Source organism: Crotalus tigris, unplaced genomic scaffold, assembly GCF_016545835.1.
Source record: "Crotalus tigris isolate CLP2741 ecotype Arizona unplaced genomic scaffold, ASM1654583v1 scf7180000017744.3724543626:3957646, whole genome shotgun sequence".
Classification (NCBI taxonomy): Eukaryota; Metazoa; Chordata; class Lepidosauria; order Squamata; family Viperidae; genus Crotalus; species Crotalus tigris.
The window spans coordinates 2,886,916-2,911,417 of NW_024096611.1; the positions used below are offsets into that span (position 1 = coordinate 2,886,916).

Here is a 24,502-nt window from a genome sequence, read left to right on the forward strand (position 1 = left end):
CATGACAGCCAAATACAGGAGAATTTGGAACAAGAACACAAGGAATTTCTTTCAAATGTTTACCCAACATTGGATATTTTTATTAGCACACTAGATCAGAAGCAGCAGTCAGGACCTTCAGAAAGCTTTTAGGCACATGGGGAGGGAAGAGAAACTCTCCGTTTTCTTTTGTGTTTGGCCTATGATTTATATATTTATTTAATCATATTTTTAAAATGGAAAATTTCTGACATTCTGTCCCCATTAAGAATGAAACAACCTTTGGCATTCCAAAGCTTCCTTTAGCATGGAAATTCCATTTCTGAAGCAGATCTCTAGGGCATGTGTGTGTTCAGAGGTTCAGAGTGGGGAGTTGGAGAGAAATCCAGAGATAAATCTATTCTGATAGAAACATACATGGTGCTCTTTTATTAGTTGCAGAGAGAATGAATTCAGCAGCTGTTTAAGTTTCCAGCTGCTGACCCAGTAGTCCCAGAATATCATGCCTGACCTTGAGCTAACCAGGATCCCTGGAGCCTGTCCTTGAAGTCTTAATTTTTTGTCCATTTCCAGAGAAAGGGGAATATATAGTGTGTGTGCAGAGAGAGGCATTCCCTTTTTGTGAACATATTCCTTTTCCCTTCTTTGGGGCCTGCCTATGGTACTCTCAGCCTTTCATTTAGTATATATTTTCTTTTTCTGTCTCTGGTGGTACGTTTACCATCTTTCTTTGCAAAAGGCACATAATTCTTGTCAGAGCTGCAAAGCTCTGTTCGTAATTCTCATACTGCTAAGGAATAAGAAAAAAAGGCATTTGGGAGGCTTTGACAAAGTGTGTATTGACTGATTGGTCTGGGCAGGGCTAAATATGAAATGGCTACTGAGATTTTCAGATAACTCATGAAAACTGAACCCTTCTAGGATGGAGGCTTCAACCTTTCTCTTTCCTTCTCACAACAACAACAACAATAATAGAGTTGGAAGGGACCTTGGAGGTCTTCTAGTCCAACCCCATGCTCAGGCAGGAAACGCTATGCCATTTCAGATAAACGGTTGTCTGAATGCTCCAACCCCTTAAAAACTTCAGGAATTGGAGCATTCACAATTTCTGGAGGCAGGTTGTTCCACTGATTAATTGTTCTAATTGTCAAGAAGTTTCTCCTTAGTTCTAGGTTGCTTCTCTCCTTGATTAGTTTCCATCTGTTGCTTCTTGTCCTGCCTTGGCTTTGGCACTTTTTTGAGAGTTGACTGCCATTCAGTCAGTGATCTCTCATTGGAGATTTATTACCAAATTGTAGAGATAAAAATAGAAAAACAACCCTCCACTTACATCTTTATTCAACAATTCCATTAAGCGCACTGGTCTAATCTGCTCAAGTACAACAGGCCAATAGCAATAATAGATACCAGCACTTATTTTTGCTCTTATTCATTAGTCTCCATTATATACTGTGCAAAATCATGGTTTGTTTCAAGAGTGGTTTATCTGATAAATCTTTGTGCATTGTACTAATCTAAGTGATTAGTACAATGAACAACGTTCAGTAACTTAGATTTAAGAAGATAGATCTGAAATTAATTTGTTTGGACCATCTATTATTAAAACTAATGTAACTCAGTTTGAATACAGTGGTTAGTTGAAATGAAAGCTGTAATTTTCTTTTTGTAGATAATCAGAGCGATGACTTTGAGGGGAACAGACACAAATCTTTATAAAAGCAAAGAGGGCTGAAACGTTCTTTCAGTCCTGGTAAAAAAGATAGGATTTGGAAGACATTTGGGAGATCAAATCAGGAAACAGGCTTCACAGGAAAACTAGGTCCGTACTTTTTTAGAGAAGCCATAATAACAGAATCTTGCAAGCCTGATTGTGTTCTATCTCCCTCCCTCTTATATCTTCTCATGCATGTTCTAGAAGGTGTGTGTGTGTGTGTGTGTATGTGTGTCTGTGTAAATGTGTGTGTGAAGGTGACGAAAGTGCATAAACCCCAAACTTGTTCATAGTTGCTCATGAAGAAAGACATCTACATCCCATTCCTAAACTTCATTATACAGAGGAGGCGGGATCAGTTAAATATTATGATAGTATTAAATTTTTTGCACTGGAAAGCAAGTTTTTTTTTTCCTGCAAGCATTTTTACCTTCGTGTGTACATATGAGATTTAAAAGAATAAGTTCCTTTAAGATATTTGGTGGAAGAAATGAGATTAGGAGGGAGATGAACAGGTCTGCTGTATGTATAAACTAGATTTACATATTTCAGTGAGTCTGTTGGCTTCCATTGGAACTCATGTTAAGCTCATGCATATTTTTGTGTTTTGGGATTCACGGCATTGAAGCAAGACACATGTTGTAAACAAGTACTTCTTTATTCGTTCCTCAACTCCACTCAACTCTGCAAGCAGGCATGCAGGCCTTTTATAGTCTCCCAAACCCCAGGCAGTCAAGCCAATAGGGAAAACCCTTTTTTTGCGCCTTGCGCATGCACACAGGTCTGGCGCCAGCCAGTCTGGTCCTGGGCAGCTTTTAGGTTGCCCGGGACCATTTGCAACCTTTCTGGGCCTGCTGAATTGCTTCAGCAGGCCCAGGACACAACACCCCTCCCCCCTGGATAAAACACGCCACAAAAGGCACAATAGCCCAATACAGGTGTCTTGGACAGGATAAGTGTTAAACAAAAATTTCTTTTACTACGCAAAGGCAGAGCACTTTACACTAAATCATAATAATAACAAATAAACTATTAATAAAATAATTACAACAACCACAGTTATAACATAATTCTTTGACTAGTAAGGTGGCCTTTGGACCGATAGTAACCTTACATAACCTTTAAGGTATTTAGGTGGGCCTTTGGCCCTTTGTGACCATTGCAGGATCAGGGAGGTTGCCTAGCCTGACAGCTCACCTGCCAATCTAGGCAGACCAGGACTTCCATTTAATGGTGCCTGGCCTACCGGCCAGTCTGGTGGGCTCGATAGACCAGGACTTTGATGCCTTAGAATTCCAGGTGACCCACTCCGCAGCTGACTGGCTGGATCCTCTGAATCCCAGCCAGGTTTCCTTGGAGGGGTGGAAATCCCCATGCCCAATGGTGGAGAGGAATTCTCCAAGTCCACAATGGACTCCTCTTGGGAACATTGTCCCTCGACCCCATGACCAGCATCGGAAGTGGCCTGTGTTGCAGCAGTGCCCCAGTAGTCCCAGTCCCCCGAGGTGCCAGAGTCAGGAGCCGCTTCTATGGCAAACCCTCTCTCAGGAAAATTCCTGTTTGGAGCACTTACAGAAGCCTGGGATGACCCCCAATCTGGAGACTTCCTGATCGGAGCAATAGCTGAATTCTGAGAATGCCCCTATTCCGTCACTGGACCTTGTGTATTAGCGTGTGAGAACTCGCTGGAGCCGGGAGACTGAGGTCCAAAATACAATTGATGGCCCTCCTCCCCCCCTGAGAGCAGAGCCAGGAGCGGAAACATTGGTGGACAACTGCCAACGCAGTTGGCCAATATGGCGCTGAAGAACGCATCCATCGCCCAAGGCCACTTCGTATGAGAGTAGCCCTGAGACTTTGCATACAACAACAGTGACCCAGAGATGTCCAGGACCATAGTTCCTTGCCCAGACTGGATCGCCCACCTGAAGTCTCCTAGGTGCCCGCGGCTGTGACACCTGTGAAGCCACCCGGTGTGGGTGCAGTCTGTCCAACTTCATGATGAGGCATCGACCCCAGTGGAATTCAGCTGGGCTCTTTCCAGTGGTAGTGCATGGTGTGGTGCGGTGTGCAAGAAGAAAATCTGCTAACCTGTGATGCCCAGCTACCGTGCATGATTCTTTTGAGTGCATCTTTGGGGGTGCGTACCATCCATTCAGCTTGCCCATTGGTGGAAGGGTGGAAAGGAGCTGACATTGAATGCCAGATCAATTTGGCCTGTCTGAAAGCCTGGAACGCAAAAGAAGTAAATTGGGGGCCATTGTCAGAGACGAGGACATCAGGAAGTCCATGGGTAGCAAAGATTCCTCTCAACACCTGGATGATCCTAGCAGTAGTATTGGAGGAAACAGGTATAACCTCTAGCCACTTGGAATGGCTATCCACCAGGATAAGGAAGAATTGCCCCTGAAAAGGCCCAGCATAATCTAAATGTACCCTTGACCAAGGGGTTTGTTTTCTCCTCCCACCTGTGTACAGGGGCCTGAGGCATTTCAGGCCATGACTGTTGGCACAGCTGGCACCCGTATACCTGGGCCTCGATAGCTTTATCAAGCCCAGGCCACCACAGATGGCTGCATGCAAGAGCTTTCATGCACACAATGCCTGGATGTCCCTCATGCAGAGAGAACAATACTCTAGACCTCCGTGAGGCTGGGATAACTACTCTACTACCCCATAACAGGCACCCATTAAATGTAGACAGTTTGTGCCTCCTTTGCCAGAAGCTTTGAAATGCAGCATCTGGACACGTGTCAGGCCATCCTGACAACACCCATGTCAGCACACGTGTAAGCGTGTGATTAGTGGCAGTTTCTGCAGCCACATCCCTAGCATTGAGGGGAGATTCAGGCAGTTCCTGAATAGAGAGAATATTAACAGCAGGGGCAGGATCTGCCTCTATTTGTGTGAGAGGTAGCCTACTGAGGCCATCTGCATGGCCCATTTCTTTCCCAGGTTTGTGAATGAGCATGTAATCATATGCTGACAGGAAAATGGACCACCTCAGCATACGTGGGGATATGATGTGTGGAGTTTGTTTGGTCGTTGTAAACAACCCCAGCAAAGGCTTGTGGTCTGTAAAGACTGTGAACTGGCAGCCATATAAGAAATCATGGCCAAGGCTTCTCTGTCAATCTGAGTGTAATTCCGCTCTGTAGATGACAGAGTCCTTGAATAGTAAGCCACAGGGGCTTGTGTCCCATCAGCTTTCAGGTGACTGAGTACTGCACTCATCCCATAAAGGGATGCATCACAAGCGATGCACACAGGCAGTGCTAAGACAGCATTTGATGAGAGCAAGGCCTTGACCTCATTAAAACTCCTGTCATGGACCTTAGTCCAGGGCTTTTCAACCTTTTCACCCATTGTACCACTTTTAGAATATGGCAATATCCAAGTACCACCAGTCGCTTAGCAAGGTGTCAAAAACTTGATGACAAAAAAAGGAAAAAAGTGATAAAGTACAGGTAGTCCTCGACTTACAACAGTTCACTTAGGACTGTTCGAAGTTACAATGGCACTGAAAAAAGTGCCCCCAAGCCACAGTCAAGCAAGACACCTGCCTGCCCACCTGGCGGCGCTCTTCCTCCTGTCCGAGGTTTTCATTGTTGTGAGCATTTCTGTTGAGGATTGGCAGCGGGGGTGGGGTGGAGGTGTTTGGTTTTTATTCCCCCCGTCTGCTGGGTGGTTGCAGAAGGTTTTGGTCACTTCACATGACCCTGGGACACTGTGACCGTCATAAATATGAATCAGTTGCCAAGCATCTGAATGTAAATCACAAGACCCTGGAGATGCTGCAACATTTCAGCTGATCGGCGCTTCTTCTGGGCTCAGCTGAAGCACCAGGATCAGCGCTGAGCTCCAGCAGGAGCCTGGCACTGATCCTGGTGCTTCTGCTGAACCCTGACAGCCCTGCAGCTCCAGCCATCTCTCGCTCAGGCTTGTGCGGTGCTGCCACCAGTTCACTCATTCCCCTCCCCCACTACCACTTTTCTAGGATGTTCACGTACCACCTGCCAGGTTCCAATGTACCACAGGTGGTACCTGTACTACTGGTCGAAAAGCCCTGCCTTAGTCCACTGCCATGGAGCTTGCTTATCTAAGAGCCAGTATAACAGCTCAGTCACTGCAGCCTTATGTGGGAGAAAAGCATGATAGAAGTTAAGAAGTCCCAAGAAAGCCTGAAGCTCACTTTTAGACTTGGGACTTGGGGCCGCCTTCAGTTTGGATTCTGCAGGGAGGATGCCTTGAGTATCTATTTTAAGGCCTAAAAATTCTGTGGAACTGACTCCAATTTGGCATTTGTCTTTTTTCAATTTGAGGCCCGCTTGGCGGAACCTCAGCAACACAGCCCATAACCTCTTAGCCAAATTCTGTGAGGACTCCCCTGTGATGAGGATGTCATCGAAGTAGGGGCACACCCCCAGAATACCCTGAGCATGTGCTCCATGATGCTCTGAAATATGCCAGGAGCAACATTCACCCCAAATTGTAACCTTTTTACCTTAAAAGCGCCCCTATGGGTCACTATTGTTTGGGCCTCAGCAGTTGCCTCATCAACAGGTAGCTGTTGATAGGCCTGTACTAAATCAAGCTTTGCAAACAGCTTTCCCCCTTTGAGGGAGGCCAGAATATGACTCACTACTGGTACAGGATATGCATGCTGTTGCAAAGCTGTATTTAAAGTACATTTATAGTCCACACAAATACGGACTTCCCCATTAGCCTTTAAAGACGTTAAAATGGGGGTTTCCCATGGACTGGAGTCCACAGGTTCCAAGATGCCCTGCTGAAACAGCTTGTCCAGCTCAGCATCAATCTTGCCTTTGAGGGTGAAGGGCACCCTCCTAGGCTTAATCCTAACTGGTGTGATGTTTGGGTTTAACCGCAGGGCAATGGGAGACCCCTTGTATGAACCAAGCTCTGAACTAAACACATCCACAAACTCTCTGCAGACTTCTGCAATTCCTGGAGTTTGCAGGCTGTGTAGGCCAATTACCTGGGTTCCCAGGGCCTCGAACCAATCGAGTCCAATTAGACTTGTATAATCACCCCCAACAACCACCACATCTAATAAGACTTGGAAAGCCTTATGCTGCACTTTGAGTGTGGCTTCTCCAAATACATTAACCCTTGAATTTTGAAAATCAGTAAGAATTAAGCTTGATGGCCTGAGTTTTACTCGAAGGCCACTACTGCTGCAAATCCTTTTAAAAGTATTGTGTGAAATGATCGATAGAGCGGACCCAGTGTCCAACTCCATCGATAAGGGAACCACTTGTAACTGCACATCAATGCAAAGTTTCTTTTTAAGGGGTTTGTGTGTCCCTGTTCTCAAAATGCTTCTACGTGACTCACAGAAACCCACTCTGTGTTGGCTGGGGACCCTGGTACCTTTTCAAAGGAATTCTTCCTGAGGTTGCACCTGCTGGCGACCCAAACAAAAGGTGGCAATGTGGCTTACCATATGCCCAGCAAATGGCGGAGAGGAGCCGGCAATCGGTGCACTTGTGTCCTTCGCAACCGAGATACTGAAGGGCTGCTAGGGTGTTGTCTGGTTTCTCTTGTGGTCTTCTTACCACAGGCTGGTGAAGTCTGTCCACCTCCTCTTCAGGATCCAGGTCTGGAACTTTCTGAGCAACCTCTTGATGGATGGTCGCGACGGTTGGAGCGTTTCTGGCGAGCCACAAGGCCTTCACAGCACCGCTTGCTGCTTCTTCAGCTGCAGCTTCGTGCAAGACATCTTGGAAAGTGACTTCAGCTTTAGTAAAGTTTTTTGTTGCAGTTCTCTGCATCTAATGCCACAGACAAAGCGGTCTTGTAAGCGTTCTTCCAAGTCCTTGAATTCACAAGGCCTGGCAGCTTGTCTCAAGGCAGTGATGAATTCAGCAGCAGATTCGCCTGGCTTCTGGTCCCTCTGCTCAAAAGCATGCCTCCACGCAATTACAGATAGTTTGGGATGGAAGTGATTCTTCAGCATGTTTTTTAAGTCTGTGTAGGTGACAGACTCCTGTGGTGCAGGGGCTACCAGGTTTTCGGCCACATTGAAGGTGTCCTGACCGCAGATGCACAGCAGGGTTGCCGCTTTCAGGCTGTCTTCCCAAACCTGGTTAACCCTTAGGTAATTTTCTACCCGGGCCACATAGGAGTTCCAGCGCTCTGGGTGAGAAACATCGAATTCTGACAAGCGTCCTATCTTCGACATCTTCTGCTTTGGGATGCCTTGCTGCAAGCTTTCGTTGGGGGAAGGACCCGTTTGCCAACTTCACTTCCAGCGCTACTGTACTGGCAGGTGAGTGCAGAGCTGGATGCTGATTCCCAGGCTTCAGGCTCTTCAGATGAGCCTGTCACTCAAGGTCTCCTTCCTGATTGCTATTACCTCGGCCAGGCACATTTCAGAATTGGTTGCCTTGTCGGTTAGGAAGGATCTGTGCATGTTTCATGAGGACACGGTGGTTCTCAGACTAGATCCTTCGTTCATTCCTAAGGTTAATATGGTTTTCCATAGAGCACAGGAGGTCATCCTTCCAAATTGCTGCTCTCACCCATCACATGAATTGGAACTTCATTGGCACACCTTGGATGTAAGGAGAGCGTTACATTTTATATCAAGCCCATGGCACTCTTCCGTAAATTGGAAGCTCTGTTTGTGTCGTTCCAGCCTTCTACAATGGGTCAAAAGACATCAGCTTCCACCATAGGCAGGTGGATCAGGGCTTGTATCTCATGCACTCTTGCCTTACCAGTTCCTCCTCATGTGACGGCACATTCCACCTGCAGTGCCGCTACAACTGCAGCGTGGGCTACCCAGGCGTCCATTGAGGACATCTGCAGGGCGGCGACATGGTCTTCGCCATCTCCATTCATTAAGCATTATTGTTTAGATAAATTTGCGTCGGCTGAGGCCGCTTTTGGTAGGCGTATTTTGCAACAAGCGGTCACGCCATCTGGAGGTCTGGCCCCAACTGACTCCCACCCTTAGGGATTCCAGAGGCTTTGATACGTCCCATTGGTGGATTCTTCAGTCATCATGCTGGAGAAGGAGTGTTGGCTTACCTGAACACCTTTTCTCAGCATGATGATGAATAATCCATGCCCTCCACTACTACATGTCAGTCAGGTCCAGGTGGGGTAGTTGTTTGGTTAACTTTCTTTTAATACCTGCTCGAGAGTCATCACGTCGACCTGTTGTCACTGGCTACTCCCTCGATGAAACTGGAAGCCCCAGATAATGAGGAGACGTGACAACTTGACAAATTGGTCTGATTGGGCAGGAGGACTGAAATAACCCATTGGTGAATTCTTCATCATCATGCTGAGAAAACGTGTTCAGGTAAGCCAACGCTCCTTCTCAGTCATTCTGGGTTCCAAGAAGTAGTTTTCACAGGCAACAGGTACAGGAGGCAAACAACAGAAGGTTTAGCAAGCAGTCTGGTCAGCAGTGGCTCTTAAGTGGGAATTGCATAAAGGATAGAAACATCCTTAACATGCAAGAAGCCTGGCAGATCTCCTCTGTTCTGCTCTGTAATCAGTATTACATGCTATAAGACCTGGAGAAGGGTGCTGGATCCACCCCCCTCTCCCCCCATCTTCTGTCATCTCCAGGTAACTGGAATATTTCTCAAGCCATGTTAGCCTCTGGCAACTGATATCTGGGCTCCTTTTGAGGTTGCTATTTCTCCAGGCATCCTGAACAGCTTCCTCTCATATTTATCTTAGGCTGAGTTGACCATCACATAGCCCTAGAAGGGCTGAATGGCTATGGATTGATGGGACCTCTGTTTCTGGACTTTTCCTATTTTAATTTTTATAGAGTTTCATTTCCCCAAATGGTACTGAAGTTACTATTCTTGTTCATGGGGCAGTGGAAGCTTGAGTGGCTGTAGCTTTGGACAAATCCTTTTTATGTAGTAATTATGCCCTTTTTTGGATTAGAAAGTTGTATTCATGCCTTGGTCTCTTTGTTGTTGGACTATGACAACATAGTCTTCAAGGGCAGACCCAAGTAGAGTATTTGGAAGGTACATCTGAATGAATGCATATAGTGGGCAAAAGCGTTATGAGCACACTTTGGTTCATCTGGGTAACACCTTTCCTCCACAAGGAGCAGTCATTGCTACCTGGCTTTTTGATGAAATCCAAGGTGCTTATCTTCAACTGTAATGGAATGGGAGAGACGTGGTGAAGAAAAGCTGCCTGGAGAACAATCAGATAAGAGACATCAAAGCTCGCAGCTGCATAATGTCCAGAGAAAAGGGACCCTCCCTAGCTTCAAATATAAAATTGAAACCAGAAGTTTTCCTTTTAGGGCAGTTGGATAGAAAACTTGAAAGAAAATTTGGAACTTTGTTATTATATAAATTGACAGCAGTGAGAATCCTATATGTGCAAAAATGGAAAGACATGTCAATTCCCCCAATGGAAGAATGGATGGAAAAAGTGATGGAGTTGGCAGAGATGGCAAAGCTAACTGTTTTAATTAAAGAGACAAACTAATCCAGTTTTGTTTCCACTGGGGAACCTCTTCTGGACTTTATGTTTGAAACAGAAAAAGATTAAATGTTCACTTTAAATTTTGATGATTAAATTAACTTCGTTGTTATAGAAATGGCTTGTATCTCTTAGAAATGTAAAGCAAAAAGTTGAGATCACAACTATATTTTGTATAGTATCTGCTTAAAAGCACTCATTAGAGGAGATTCCCTTTATTCTCTTAGTAACTGGTTCCACTGTCAAGTTTCTCTTGCTATTAGATTTTTCTTAAAGTTTGGCTAGTTGTTGGATATTATTAAACATCAAATTACTGTTTTACCAGTTTGCATTTGAAGAATATAAAATACAAATAAATTGTTGCCTGTTAAGCATTAGGGACAAATAATGGTTTTGTTTTCCTTATATTGATCCTCTTTTGCTGCGAATTGCAAGCTTTGAGAAAAGAACCAATATTTTTCAGCTGTTTATTAGTCTACAGTGTTTATTAGCAACGGGGGCACTGTTTGCCTTTTGTAAGCAACAGGATGGTACCCAGGAGTATCTATGGAAAAGTCACCAAAAAAAGTGAAGATGGCAGCTAAAACGGGGTAATCATATCTGCACAACTGTGTGGTTGGAGAAACAAAGGTTCAAACACATTGGTCACTTGACTTGACAACCCCCATCTCCTAGTTATGTGTTGTTTATGTCTGTAAATGAATTCTGAAAGGCCATAGGAAAGAGGAGGAGAACAGTGTTAAAGTTTTAGTTTGAAATTTAGAAATTTAGTTTATCTCCTTTTCTTTCATCCTCATACTACAGGGTTAAAATAGTTTCAGGGTATATCAGATTCTTCATCTTTTTTTCATTATGACCTACAGGTTTATTCCAGCCAGGGCATCTCTCCAGTTTTACAGTATTTTAAATAGGTCAGTTTTTGGACGTCTGGGACACAAAATATGTAAAGTCCAAATGGGTCAGGAAAATAATATATCAACTTTAACCCAATGGCAAGACAGTTGCAGTGGTAAGTTTAGAAATCTGTACCTTATTTTTGTTTTTCTAACAAGCTCCTTCCCCTTAAAGAAATAACTTACTCCTTTGGGGGTTCACATAGAATCATGGTTTGCTTTACTGACAGACATGCCAAGCTAAACAAATCACATTAGTATTTAGCACAATTATGAGTCAACTGAAGAGAGATTATCAGCACCACACTTCTTCATCTTAAACAAATCTATTTCACAACTCTTTTTTTAAATAAAATAAAATAATAAAATAAAATAAAATAAATAAAATAAAATAAAACTGGCTATAAACTTATGCTCACATTTGCATTGTCTGTTCAAACTGTCCCATCTTGGGTAAAATATTGGTAAACTGCCTATTTTAATTGCTAAGCTAGTATAGGTTTCAGAATTCAGGACCAGTGTTTGTGGAGATAGCAGTACACTTAAAGTCCCACAAGGTCATCTGTCACCTGAACTTCAGTATATTAGAGAACCTTTCTTAGATGCCATTTTTTCTAAGTTAGAGCAATGCAACTCCTTTCCCACAAAGTTTGTTAAACGTTAATCTTTGGAGTTTACTTTTTATTCATGGTGAAGCCAGATTCTTGAAACATTTAAAACTCTTATTTAGGACTTTCAATGCCCTTCAAATGTTCATTTAATAGAATGAATATAAATCTGTGTTTAGAAATGGGAGGAATAAATTAAAAGTACTTTGACTAATATATGAAACATCTTCTAAAAATTAGTTACATTCTACTAATATGCTATAATGTCCTATTATATGTAAAACAATCTAATTGTTCTTATATTTAACAGGAATAAACTCTACAAAATTTAGTGGGAATAATTTCTCAAGAAACCTGATTAGAATTGTGGTAGGAGAGCATATTGATTATCTGCTGAATCAAGGCTGGTCAGCAATACTATAACCATTATATTTCTGCTAAACGAAGAAATGTTCTGGAGCCCTATTTTCCAAAGATTACCTTCTGTTTGAAGGGCTAACCAATCCGTTATTGGTCTAAAGAAAACTGGGAAAAGAAGGAAGAGGTATTGCTTATCTTTTTGACTTGCTCATGAATAGATCCCAGATAGCAGATTGAACAGTAGCCAAATCTCATGGCCAAATGTTTATGCCAGTACACATTTTAATTTTAATTTAATTTAAGTTTATTATTTTATTTTATGAAGCCATCCTAAAAACAAGCATTCCTCCCATCTCAAAACTACTTCTCTCTGGATAGTCTTAGCTGTTTGGATTTTGAAAATCTATGTGTTTCCACCTGGAGGAAGACCCAGAATACCTGCATGGGGATTTGGTTTCTCTGTCTACCAATCTGAAATAAAGTGTTTAGCTAAAGCCAGTTCTGCATATATTCAGCGTTGCTATCCGTCCTTAGTTGGAAAGAAGAAAGCTATTTGCTTCAAATTGCACAATGTTTTAGGTGTTTCCTGAATATAGTCAGACTAAATAAATTTTAACTACAGCATTGGATATTGCTAGGCTGAACCCTGAAGGATGAAATTAAATTTCTCCAGCATGGATTCCACCCAGATATACATAGAGAAGAGACTCTCCCAGAATTCTCAGTGATAGTCCCACTTTTGGAAAATCCTGGGGACAGATGTCCCAGGTATCTGGAAATGCCCAGATTGGGTAAATCTAGAATAAATGACTACTCTCAAAAAAAATGTTGGTCTTAAATCTATCCCTCCCTTCCTTGGATAAAGCCTTTCTTGAGAAACTATAGTTTTTAAGGTTGGCATGTAATTTTTTTTAATAAACACAAGTTGCTTTTGGAATATGTATCTTTCCCTATTTCCTGTATTTCTAATACCTTACTTGATCTAGTCAAAGAGGGATGAGGCACTATATGGTTGCACTATGGGAAGAGCAATTCCTCTAGCGACTGAGAATTTCTACTTAATGATTGACAGTACCACCCAGTCACCACCCACCTGGATGATGTTATAAATTACAAGTATGGAAATGCTCTAGATTTGTGATTGTGACTCTACTGTACATAGAACTTCCTTATTTGAGGGACTGTCGCAGAGTACCCTTTGGATAACTTTTTAATGTGTTCATTATCTCCCATCAGGTTAACGTGGTTGCAGTGAAGGTTTCTGGTGGGGTAGGTGTTGGAACCATAAGTTAAATGTCATATAATCCTGGACCAAACCAAGAATGGTTCATGCCTAACTCACCATGTAAAGTCACCCTTTCTCCAGCATGAGGATGGATAATCCACGGATTGGGTTTCCTGAAGTCCCTTCTACCCAATTAGACTAAGTCTGAGAGATAGCCACGCCTCTTGCTGGGTCACGTTTACCCAATTCCGACTTAATCTTTACCCAGACAAGACGCATTGGTGATTATCTCCAGATTCAGATTATATTAAAAAAAATGTTTTTCCCTTATTTCCTATCCCTGGATTATCCTTCCTTTCCCCTTTAGTTTCTCTTCAGAACACTGACCTTTTCTGTGCTTTCTTCCCTTAGTTCCACCCCTCCCCTCTGCCTCCCTATTACTTTCCTTCCCCGGCTATTGCAGCCTCAGCACGAGGCTTGTTTTTTTTTTCCATTTGGGTGATCAGAACTTTAGGGAGCTTGCAGCCTCAACACGAGGTTTTGTTTACCTCGGTGTTCAGGGCTTTAGGGAGCTTGCGGCCTCAGCACGAGGTTATTGTTTATCTTCTGTGCTCAGGGCTTTAGGGAGCTGCGGAGTCTTCCATTTGATCCAGCTGGTCGGCGGATTGCCGCGGAAGCCCAGGACGACAGCAGATCGTCCCAGGCTGCTGGAGTCTCAGCAAGAGGCTTATTTCTTTTATTTTCGGGGCTTGGAGGAACCGCAGAGCCTAATGGAAGCCCCGAACGAAGCTGATCGTCCGGGCTTGTACTGGACAATCGCGGCTACCGGCGAGTCGCCATGTGGCTGGAGGCCACCATTTTATTTTTTGGGGCCTGGTCCCGTTGCATCGTGGAGAGTCACATGGTTGGCGTCCGCCATTATTGCTTCAAGGTCTGTGCTTCAGGGCTGGCGATAGAGCCATAGGCTGATCGCCACGTGGCTGGCAGTCGCCATTTTGGAGGAAAAGTTATCGCACAGTTTTTTTGTTGTTTTTTTCTCAACTGCATTGGTGAGAAACTAAGAAAGATTTGTCTTTAAATTGACTTTTCTGATCTTATTGAGTGGCTAGAAAAGCCTCCCCTCTTTTCTGGGGAGGGCAGAACTAGTGCAGACAATCTCCAAGCACATTTCCCCAGCCATATCCACTTGTTATTGCCTCTGGCAATATATTGTAGCAGTATAGTTTGAATTGTCATTCATCGGGAGTTAGATTCTCTCACCCCTGCTGCTTACTTAGAACCTATCTACCACATACTGTGTTTCACAGTTTTTCTGCAAAGGGTTCACATACTGGTCTCACCAGTTTTTTTTTTTTTGCAGTACCACACTGGGCCTCAGCTCCTAGCCTGTTTCAGACCTATTCTCAGACTTGTGCTGAAGGGTCTCAGGCCTAGCTCCTTTGCAAGGAGCCCATACTGATTTTCCAGTCCTTACTGCCTGGTACAACCCATTCTCAGACTTGTGCTGAAGGGTCTCAGGCCTAGCTCTTTTGTAAGGAGTCCATACTGATTTTCCAGTCTTTATTACCTGGTACAACCCATTCTCAGACTTGTGCTGAAGGTTTTTTTTTTTTTTCAGGTCCTATCTACTGTGCTGAGAGCCCATACTGGTCTTACCAGTTTTTCTACTGTTTTTTACCTTAGAACTTTACCTCCTACCTTTCTTAGACCCATTCTCAGACTTGCACTGAAGGATCTGCAACATGATGGCTAAAGACAAACAGCCTCAACTGGTTCTGGCACCCACCAGTCCTCCAAGTAAAAGGAGACGCAAATCTCTAAAAGCGGAGGCAGCCGGCAAAGTCAAAGCAAAAGCAAAGGCCTTATCCAGCAAAGCACCATCCAAGACAGTGGAAAAGGAGCCCGCTAGGAAACATCAGGCCCTAGAGAGACAGATATCCAAGGCTCAAAAGACAGCTCCATCACAACAGATGCAAGCTGCATCTGAGACTTCTCTCTTTTCAGTCCTCAGGTAACCACAATTGCACAGGTTCACAGGCCATTGTCTCTGGAGGGTGGATCTCAATCTAGACCTATTAGTCCTATGACATCTAATCCTACTCCAAGCTGGGGGGCTCCCCCGCTTAATCCTCAACCTACTTCATCAGCCACGTTCACATCCATGGCCGCTGGCCTCCGCCCTGAGTCTTCACAGACGATTGTGCTGGAGCAACTGCAATCCATGCTCACACAGGTATTAAAGAGTATCTCATCCCTACAGAAATCCCAACCCCTAGCATCCTCCCATCGTCGGTCCACCACCCCTGAATACGCCTATTCCATTGCTTCCGATCAATCCTCACAGAGTGGGGATTCTTATTCGGAAATTGATGAATCATGGGGGACAGCTTTATCAGACGATGAGGATGCTCCTCAGGAGCCCTCCTCTTTAGTAGGCCTCTTTGATCCCACTCTTTTCAAGACCATTCTAGCCAAGGCCACAACCACATCCCAGATCACCCCAGAGCCAGATCCACAACCCACCCATTCCACCAGTCAGTCTTCAAATCCTCTGTTTGCTGAGCCCACAGTGACTCAAAGACATATTCCTTTTCCTCCATTCTTTGCCAACACAGTAAGGAAACAGTGGACCAATCTTGGGGCCTCTCCTGTCCCAGGGTCCTCTGACAAAAAGCTGTTTAGTGTGGCGCCATCCTTAACCAACTTTCTGGAGGTCCCGACTGTGGATACATTCCTTTCAAACTCCACTATCGCTGGAGATATGGCGGAGGCATTAAAACCGGAGGAGAGGAAATCTGAGTACATACTATGAAGGGCGCATCAAGCATCAGGGTGGGCAGTGAAGGCTTCCACGTCAGCCTCTTTCTTCTCATGATCTTCTATCACTTGGCTCTGGGAGCTTCAGGGCATGAATCCCGCAGGATCAGGTACGTGCCCATCAAATGTTGGGTAAGTTATTAGCAGTGGTGGAATATACGGCTGATGCCACGTTACATACCGCCAGATTTTCAGCCAGGACGATAGCAGCCAGTGTTTCTACCAGGCGGCTGCTTTGGCTGAAACAATGGCAGGCAGATTTAAAATCCAAAGGGTGCTTGGCCATCGAGCGGAAAATTGTTTGGGGAAGCCCTGGAGCCATACTTGATAGAAAACAAGAATAAGAAAAAGGTACTTGTCAGCAGACCAGGCAATTAGACAGAAAGTCTGCTCCCTTTTATCGCAGACAGGGATTCCGGGGCAATACCCAGGGTTCTAACTGGTCACAACCCATACATTCATTTCCTCCCAGATCGGACCGTCAAACGGAACGTTTTACCCCCAAGTCCAGGCAACAACAACAACAGCAGTCTAAGCGGCCCTTCGGGGCATGGGGGACCATCCCTATCGGAGGAATAAGTGACTCCAGGGAGGGACCCCCACATAGGTGGTCGGCTTTCCCTGTTCTCTCAGAACTGGGGGGACATTACCACCAATGCCTGGGTCTTGTCCACCATCACCAACGGCCTGACCTTAGAGTTTCTTTCAAAACCGGCAAACCGATTCATTTGTCCGACACCTTCAAACCCGTCAAAACGGGTCGTCATGAAGGAGGCCATTTCCCATCTCATCGAAATAAAAGTGATAGAACCAGTCCCTCCCGATCAGAGGGGGCAAGAGTTTTAGTCAATCCTCTTTATAGTTTCAAAGACCTTGGGAGGATGGAGGGCCATTCTGGATCTAAAAAGGTTAAATTTGTACCTGGTATACAAAAAATTCAAAATGCAGACCCTGCAATCCATTTTGGCCAGCATAAGAAGGAACGACCTCCTGATGTCCATCGACCTCACAGAGGCGTACCTACATATCCCAATATTTCCACCACATCGCAGCTTTCTCAGATTCTGCTACAGATCTTATCACTATCAATACAGAGCGCTTCCATTTGGCTTTTCATCTACCCTGAGGGAATTCACAAAGATCTTGTCGGTTCTGGCAGCTCACCTCAGACTGGATTCCGTTCGGATCCAGTGTTACTTGGATGACATCCTCATCCAATCAGTGTCAGTCCAGGCTGCACGGTCGGAGGTGGCCCGTACAATAGAGGTGCTCCAGAACCACAGATTCTTGGTGAATTTTCTCAAAAGCCAACTGATTCCGTCCATGCGGCTCCATCATCTGGGAGCAGTGATAGATACAACACACTGCAGGGTCTACCTGTCACCAGATCGCATAGCCAGTCTCAGGGCCCTTGTCCACGAGGTGCAATGCTCCAGGACAGTTCCGCTTCTCACTCTCTCCCAGCTCTTAGGCAAGATGATTTCTTGCATCACCATCGTACCTTGGACCAGACTACATTCAAGAGCCCTTCAGTGGTTCCTCCTCCCCTTTCAGAGGCAAAAGTTAACATCCTCCAACAGGCAGGTGAGGTTGACTCCTCTGGTATCGAGTTCACTCCAATGGTGGAGTTCTCGGGCCATCAACAAAGGCTCAAAGTTCAGAGAGCCGTCACTGATCGTGCTCACCACAGACGCCAGTCTCTTTAGTTGGGGGGCTCACCTCCAATCTCAGATAGCCCAGGGGAGATGGTCCAAGGAGGATTTGAAACACAATATAAATTGGCTGGAACTCAGGGCAATTTACCTGGATTGTGTCATTTCAGTCACAAGGTGAGAGGCCAGCACGTTCTTGTCCTCACGGACAACATAGTGGCCAAAGCCCATGTGAACCGTCAAGGGGGCACCAGGTCGAGTTCTCTGATGACGGAAGCCAGACTGCTCTGCTCTCGGGCAGAGGCCAATCTGTCTTCGATCAAGGCGGATCACATCTCGGGGGCCATCAACCAGCAGGCGGATGCTCTCAGCAGAGCGACAGTGGATCATTCAGAGTGGTGACTGGATCCAGCACTGTTCCTAACAATATCTCACAGGGTGGGCCACCCGGTTCTGGATTTATTTGCCTCGGCAACGAACTCCCAACTTCCAAGGTTTTTCTCCCGCTTTCCATCCCAGGGGTCGGAGGGGGTAGATGCTCTTCGCATCCCATGGCCCCGGGGCCTTCTTTACGCTTTTCCTCTGCTCTCTCTACTTCCGGCTGTCATCCACAAGATTCTGCGAGAGAAGGTAAAGGTTGTCCTCATAACCCCTCATTGGCCGAGGTGCCCGTGGTTTGCCAATCTCATGAGCCTGTCAGTATCGGTTCCATGGAAGATACCCCTGGACCGAATAGCACTCAGTCAAGGGGCACTCCGGCACCCCGACCCTCAATGGCTATAGTTAACCTTATGACACTTGAACAGAGACGTCTGACTGAGGAAGCTTATCCTCTGAGGGTCATTGATATGATCCAGGCGTCTAGACACTATCCACTAATAAAGTTTATTGGAAGAGTTTTGTATCTTGGATGTCCAAGCATCACATCCAGTTGTCATCTCTCATGGTGCCTCAGGTTTTTGCTGGATGGGATGGATAAGGGTCTGTCTCCTAGTACTATATCAGGAGACAAGTTGAGGCTCTGGCCACAGTTCTTTCTTGTGACGACTCTTCCTTACTTGCCCACCATCTGTTCTTTCATAAAGGGAGCGATTAATACTAGACTGCCAACGGTTCATCGGTACCCCTCTTGTGATCTTTCGATGGTTTTGCAGGCCCTTACCAGGTCGCCTTTCGAACCACTTCATTCCTGTGATCTCAATCTCTTATCTATGAAAGTGGCTTTTCTAGTGGCGGTGACCTCGGCCAGGCGCATATCTGAATTGGCAGCCCTCTCAGTCAGAGAGGATCTCTGCCTGTTTAGCCCAGATTGCATGATCCTGCGTTTAGACCCCACTTTCATTCCTAAGGTGAACTCTTTGTTTCACCGGTCACAGGAGGTGGTGTTGCCGAGTTTCTGCCTTAGTCCTTCTTGTGACCTGGAATGCAGATGGCACACCTTGGATGTTCACAGGGCGCTATGCATTTATCTTAAGAGAACCACTTCTTTCCGTAGGTCTGAGGCACTTTTCCTCTCCTTCAATCCTGCTTCTATGGGTCTCAAAGTCTCTTCTTCCACTATTGCCAGGTGGATTAAGGCTTGTATTGCCAGGGCATACCAGTCACAGTATCATGGCTCACTCTACTCGTAGTGCGGCCATCTCTGTGGCCTGGGCCACTCAGGCGCCCATTGGTGACATCTGTAGGGTGGCGACCTTCCCCATTTATCCGTCACTATAAAATTGATAGATTTGCTTCTGCTGACGCTACCTTTGGCCGTAGAGTATTACAAAGGATTGTGTCATCTCCTGCATCACAGGCCATGTCTGTTACCCCCCCCTCCAGGGACAGGCAGGCTTTGGTATGTCCCAATCCATGGATTATCCATCCTCATGCTGGAGAAGGGGCGTTGTCTTACTTGAACACCTTTTCTCAGCATGATGATGGATAATCCACTCCCGTCCTTTAGTGATTACTGGGCACTGTGACAGGAGTCTGGAAACCAACGCATCTGACTTTGTCTGTTTGCTTCGCCTTCGTCTGAACTGGGTAAACGTGACCCAGCAAGAGGCGTGGCTATCTCTCAGACTTAGTCTAATTGGGTAGAAGGGACTTCAGGAAACCCAATCCGTGGATTATCCATCATCATGCTGAGAAAAGGCGTTCAGGTAAAACAACCCCCCTTCTCAGTCTCAGGAAGAGACCTTTCATTGCTGATCAATCAAATATTTGTTGTCTTCGTGTGAATTATCTGTGTATGTATCTATGTATGAAGAACTAGTTGAATATAGTTTGGCACCAAGCAATTGCATTTAGTTTGGCACCAAGCAATTGCAGTTAGAGGCCAAGAAGAGCCAGTGCCTGGATGCCTTAAATTCCAAACTTTTTCTTTGTAACTATAATATTTATCAGCTTTTACTTCAACTGAAAATAGAAAGAATGAGAGAGGAACAAAAGCCTAGATCTGATTTCTGAGTGGATAGTGTTTTTGTTGGACCTTGCAGTGTTTTCTTTAGTTATACATCAGTGATCCTTCATTCATGACTAGCTGCTGATCTCTCCAGTTAAGAAAAAGGGCAAGAGAATATTGGCGTTGGGATTATGCTCAAGAGATGTAGAAAGCACTACTCTGAATGGTGTGATGTTTGCAGCAGATGTTAGCAGCACTGCTTTCTTAATAGGGGATTCTGCTACCAGAAGAGAAGGCCTTGATTTCTGGTTACTATTCTGGGACTGGCAGCGGGTTGGGCAAGAGGAGAGTAATAGGCTCATTTTGCTTTTTATCTTTCCATTTAAAAGCCAGTGCCTGGATTTGCTACCTGTGCTAAGCCATGATTTGTGTAAATAACTTTTTTTGAATAAGCCACTTCATAACCTATAAAGCTATGATTTACAAACCAACAGGCCGTTTTATCACATAACACTTACATATGAACCCAGCAAATTTATTTTCTGAGTAACTACAACATAATATAAGAAAAGGTCACTGTAAGTAGTTTCAAACACTATGACTTGAGTAAAAAAATAGGCATTGGATCTATATCGTCAACGAAGAGCAATGAGAGTAAAAAAAAAAAAGCAGTATTCATTATTATCTTTAAATATAAGCAGGGCTTTTTTTCTCATATAACGCCCAGAACGGAGTTCCGGCCCCTTTTTTGGATGGAAACTTGTAGGGTAGGCAAGGCGGGTTGTATGTTACATGTGTGAGTTCCGGCACCTTTTTTTTTTTTTTTTTTTTTAGAAAAAAAGCACTGAGTATAACAATTATCATAGGTTCCCTGGCTCTGTAGGCTTTCTTAGAAAACAAAGTGGCAGAGGGGCTTCAGCTGTTTGATTTGGAAGTTTGTGTGTTAACCAATATGACTCTTAGGTTTGTGCTGTTGGTGGCTACTTTAGGGGTGCTGGAATGTACCATGGTAGGTATTCATAGTCTTGGATCTAGTAGATAACCAGATACATATAAAAGATATTTTCTATGCTGTCTAAAAATTGGTGAAACAGATCAGACAAATATGAATATTAATGGGGATTAAGGGAAAGGGGATTAGAAATAAAGGTATGGAAAAGGAATAGTGAATCAGTGATTACAGTAGATATGTTGGATGAAGGTTTTGTTTTCCTTTCTCTTCTGCAACAGGACTCCAACATACTGTTGAAGTATATTGGCAGGATTATATTACAAATCGTCTTGCATTGCAGTCAGTTAGAGCCAGTCCAATAATCTTGTATCGCTTAAACTAAACTCTCTCCCGCACAGTTTCCTAGTCACAAGCCTGGGTTTAAAAAGTTCAGAACATGCTTATTTCAATTTTACTGGGATATATTTGAGGGAGTGTTCACAAAATGAATTTAGTATTGAAATACCAATGCTTAGTATCACCATTTTTGCATAAAACTTTACTTTTTTTGCAGACGTGTTTCAGCATTATCAACAGTTTTACTCACCATAGCTTTATGATGCATCCATCTTGTACACATTCATTTCCAGTTACTTGACACTCCCTGAAAGATAATCAAGAATCAGTCCAGTGCTTTCTTCAATTTTTAAGCAAGAGCTACCAGAAGGTTGGAATAAGCAGACTTGGTTGGATTTTCTAACACTAAGGTGGAGTCACATAAACATAGCCATCCACTGTGCCCAAACTGAATTGTGAAATAGCTTGAGAATGTCTTTTTACTGCCATTTTCTTGATTTCAACACTGCTAAACTTGTCATGGATGACGGCTTTGTGGTTCATGTGACACTGTTGGAGAAAATTGGATTTAAGGAAAGTTTATTTAGCTCTCTAAATAATTCAAAATGTTTTCAATTTAACTTTCCCTCAGCACAACATGCTTCATGCTGCCTTCTAATTCATACAGCAAGAATAACAAGCGTCTATCCTGTTCTTAAAACCTCAGGATTTGGTTGGGTTGGGTTTTCTGGGATTGATGTGGAACCGAGGATTGTTCAGAGCATATTCTGGCTGTGGCACTAATTATAACCCTTTTCACATGGACAGCATTAACATAAATGCAGATATTTGGTTAAAGAGTTTAATGTAGTATCCTGACAATATATAGGAATGCCCTATAGAGTTATTTAGGAGAGAGGAGGATCCTACCCTGATAAACTAAAGGTCAGCTTCTTATCAGGCTCTCAGAGACCGAGAAGTGGTTAGAGTAGTCTAAAATTAGCAGGAGTGACAATTTTACAATAGTAAAAGGCAAATCTACTTGGCAAGTTCTCCCAAAATGAATTATTCAGATGTAAGAAGTAGTCTGGGAATACGATTTTTGTAGAAACAGATAGATCCCTCAGATCATCTGGGTTGATAAATTACCATATCTTCTCTACTAACAATATGGTTGTAAATTAAAGCTGTCTCCATAGGCCAATAAGCTACTCTGGTTGCTCATACTAATGTATCTGGACTACTGTATATTTTCAGAGTCTTGGATTTCTACAGGTCTGTAACCTAGTGGTATAGTTAAAGTTTATTAAACCAAATAACTTCAGTGACAATACTAAATATCTGCTGTTAACAAGCTATATGCTGCATAAAATCCATGCCAGATAATAAATTAAAAATACACTGCCGTTCTCTACCTTGAAAATGGAATTTGCTTGTAAAAATATACTTATATCACAATCTTGTAAGACTAATATGTCCAGTGTCACTGCTAGTGTCTATTACTAAAGTTTCATGCCTGGAAGGAAAAAGACAATGAGACTTTCTAACTCATAGAGGCTATAATGTGTTTAAAATGAAATAATCTGTATCTACCCTAGCAGAATTTTTCAGCTATAACAATGATTTTAGTCATTAAAGCCATATTCTCCCAGATGTATTTTTACAGGTAAGAAAAAACTTCAGAATGTTCACTCCTAATGTCCCAGATTTCCATCAGGCATCTCAAATATTATACAGCTAGTTTTAAGATGAATTTGTCCTTTCCTATCTTTAGAACACAAAAAGAAAATGATCTTTGAGGAAATAGTAGAAACTAAAGTGATGATCTAATGTAGCTTAGCGAATAAGATTGATATTTTTCAAAAATTAGAAAAGAAATAAAAAGCTTGTATCTTAACTCTATCATTCCTGAATTTTCAATATAATCTTTCACATATGTATTTAAATGTAAACAGGCAACAAATAATGCAGCATTCTGTATTCTAAACCAGGGGTCCCCAACCTCCGGTCTGTGGACCAGTACCAGGCCGCAGCATGCCAGGAACCAGTCCATACAAAAAAGCAAAGCCCCATCCATGAGATGCAGGCAGCACACAAAACCATGCTCCCTCCAGAATGGAACCGGTCCCTGGTGCCCAAAACCTTTGTTCTAAACATTCCATTGTATTCTGCTCTGATTATATGGTAGTTAGAAATTCATCAGGACAGAGCATCTAACTAATTAAGCTGAATTGGGTCCTTTTTCGTTCTTTATTAAAAATATTCTACAAACCTTTTACTTTTCCTTACATGCATGGGTCATTCTATTTGGGCTATATATGTTATAATACTCAGAGTATGACTATAGGAAATAGAGGGAATGATGGCACACCTACAAAAACCATCTTCATGTTATTATAAATGTTCCATGCTTTCCATGACTGCTGGAAACTTTCCATGATTGCTAGACTGCTGGAACAAAAGTCCAGGCTTTCCATTACTGCTGCAACCTAATCCACTGGAGCCTCTGTCTTCATTATATAGTGCAGCCTTCCCCAATATGATGTCCTCCAAATAAATTGAGTCTGACTAGGAATTCCAGGAGTTATGTCCCAGCACATCTGGAAGGCACCAAGTTATGAGAAGGATATATACCACTGCAATTATAATCCAAGTTTTATTTCTGTAATGGTAGAAAACCACATGGATAGTAATAGGGTAATTGTGGAAGTGTTTTGAGGCTAGGAGAAACAAGGCCAAATTTGGGGCAGGGAGAACATCCAATTCATTTTGATTCCTTTGTGGTTCTTTGATGAGAACTTGATGGCAAAAACACAAGAATCCATTATTAGTAGAGTTGAATTTTTTGCATTTTTGGTGGTCAGGTATTTACATATTAGAAGCAAGATTGTAGTATGTTCTTAAATTGTATTTGAAACTGGTTTGTGCAAAACAGAGCATGTAAGGAATAAGCAAATGCTTGTCTAAGCTTGGCACACCAATTTATATTTGCTACACCACTCCTACCGATGTAGTTAATGGGTAGCAAGCCAAGAGCTGAGCAGGGGTTATAATCATCAAATGGCTTAATCATAGATCAGCTACAGTCTACATTTCCAATAGTGGAATTTG

General features: G+C 43.6%; 1 protein-coding gene across 1 annotated transcript in view; it reads left to right on the forward strand.

Moving 5' to 3' along the window:
* The window catches only part of TGFB2 (transforming growth factor beta 2), a 44,281-nt gene extending 34,319 nt beyond the window's left edge, over positions 1-9,962 (forward strand). Inside the window, exon 3 of the mRNA XM_039340396.1 lies at positions 7,275-9,962. Within this exon, the coding sequence (XP_039196330.1) occupies positions 7,275-7,445 (171 nt within the window). The 3' untranslated portion in view covers positions 7,446-9,962. The remainder of the gene's footprint in view (positions 1-7,274) is intronic.
* Positions 9,963-24,502: the final 14,540 nt, after the last annotated feature.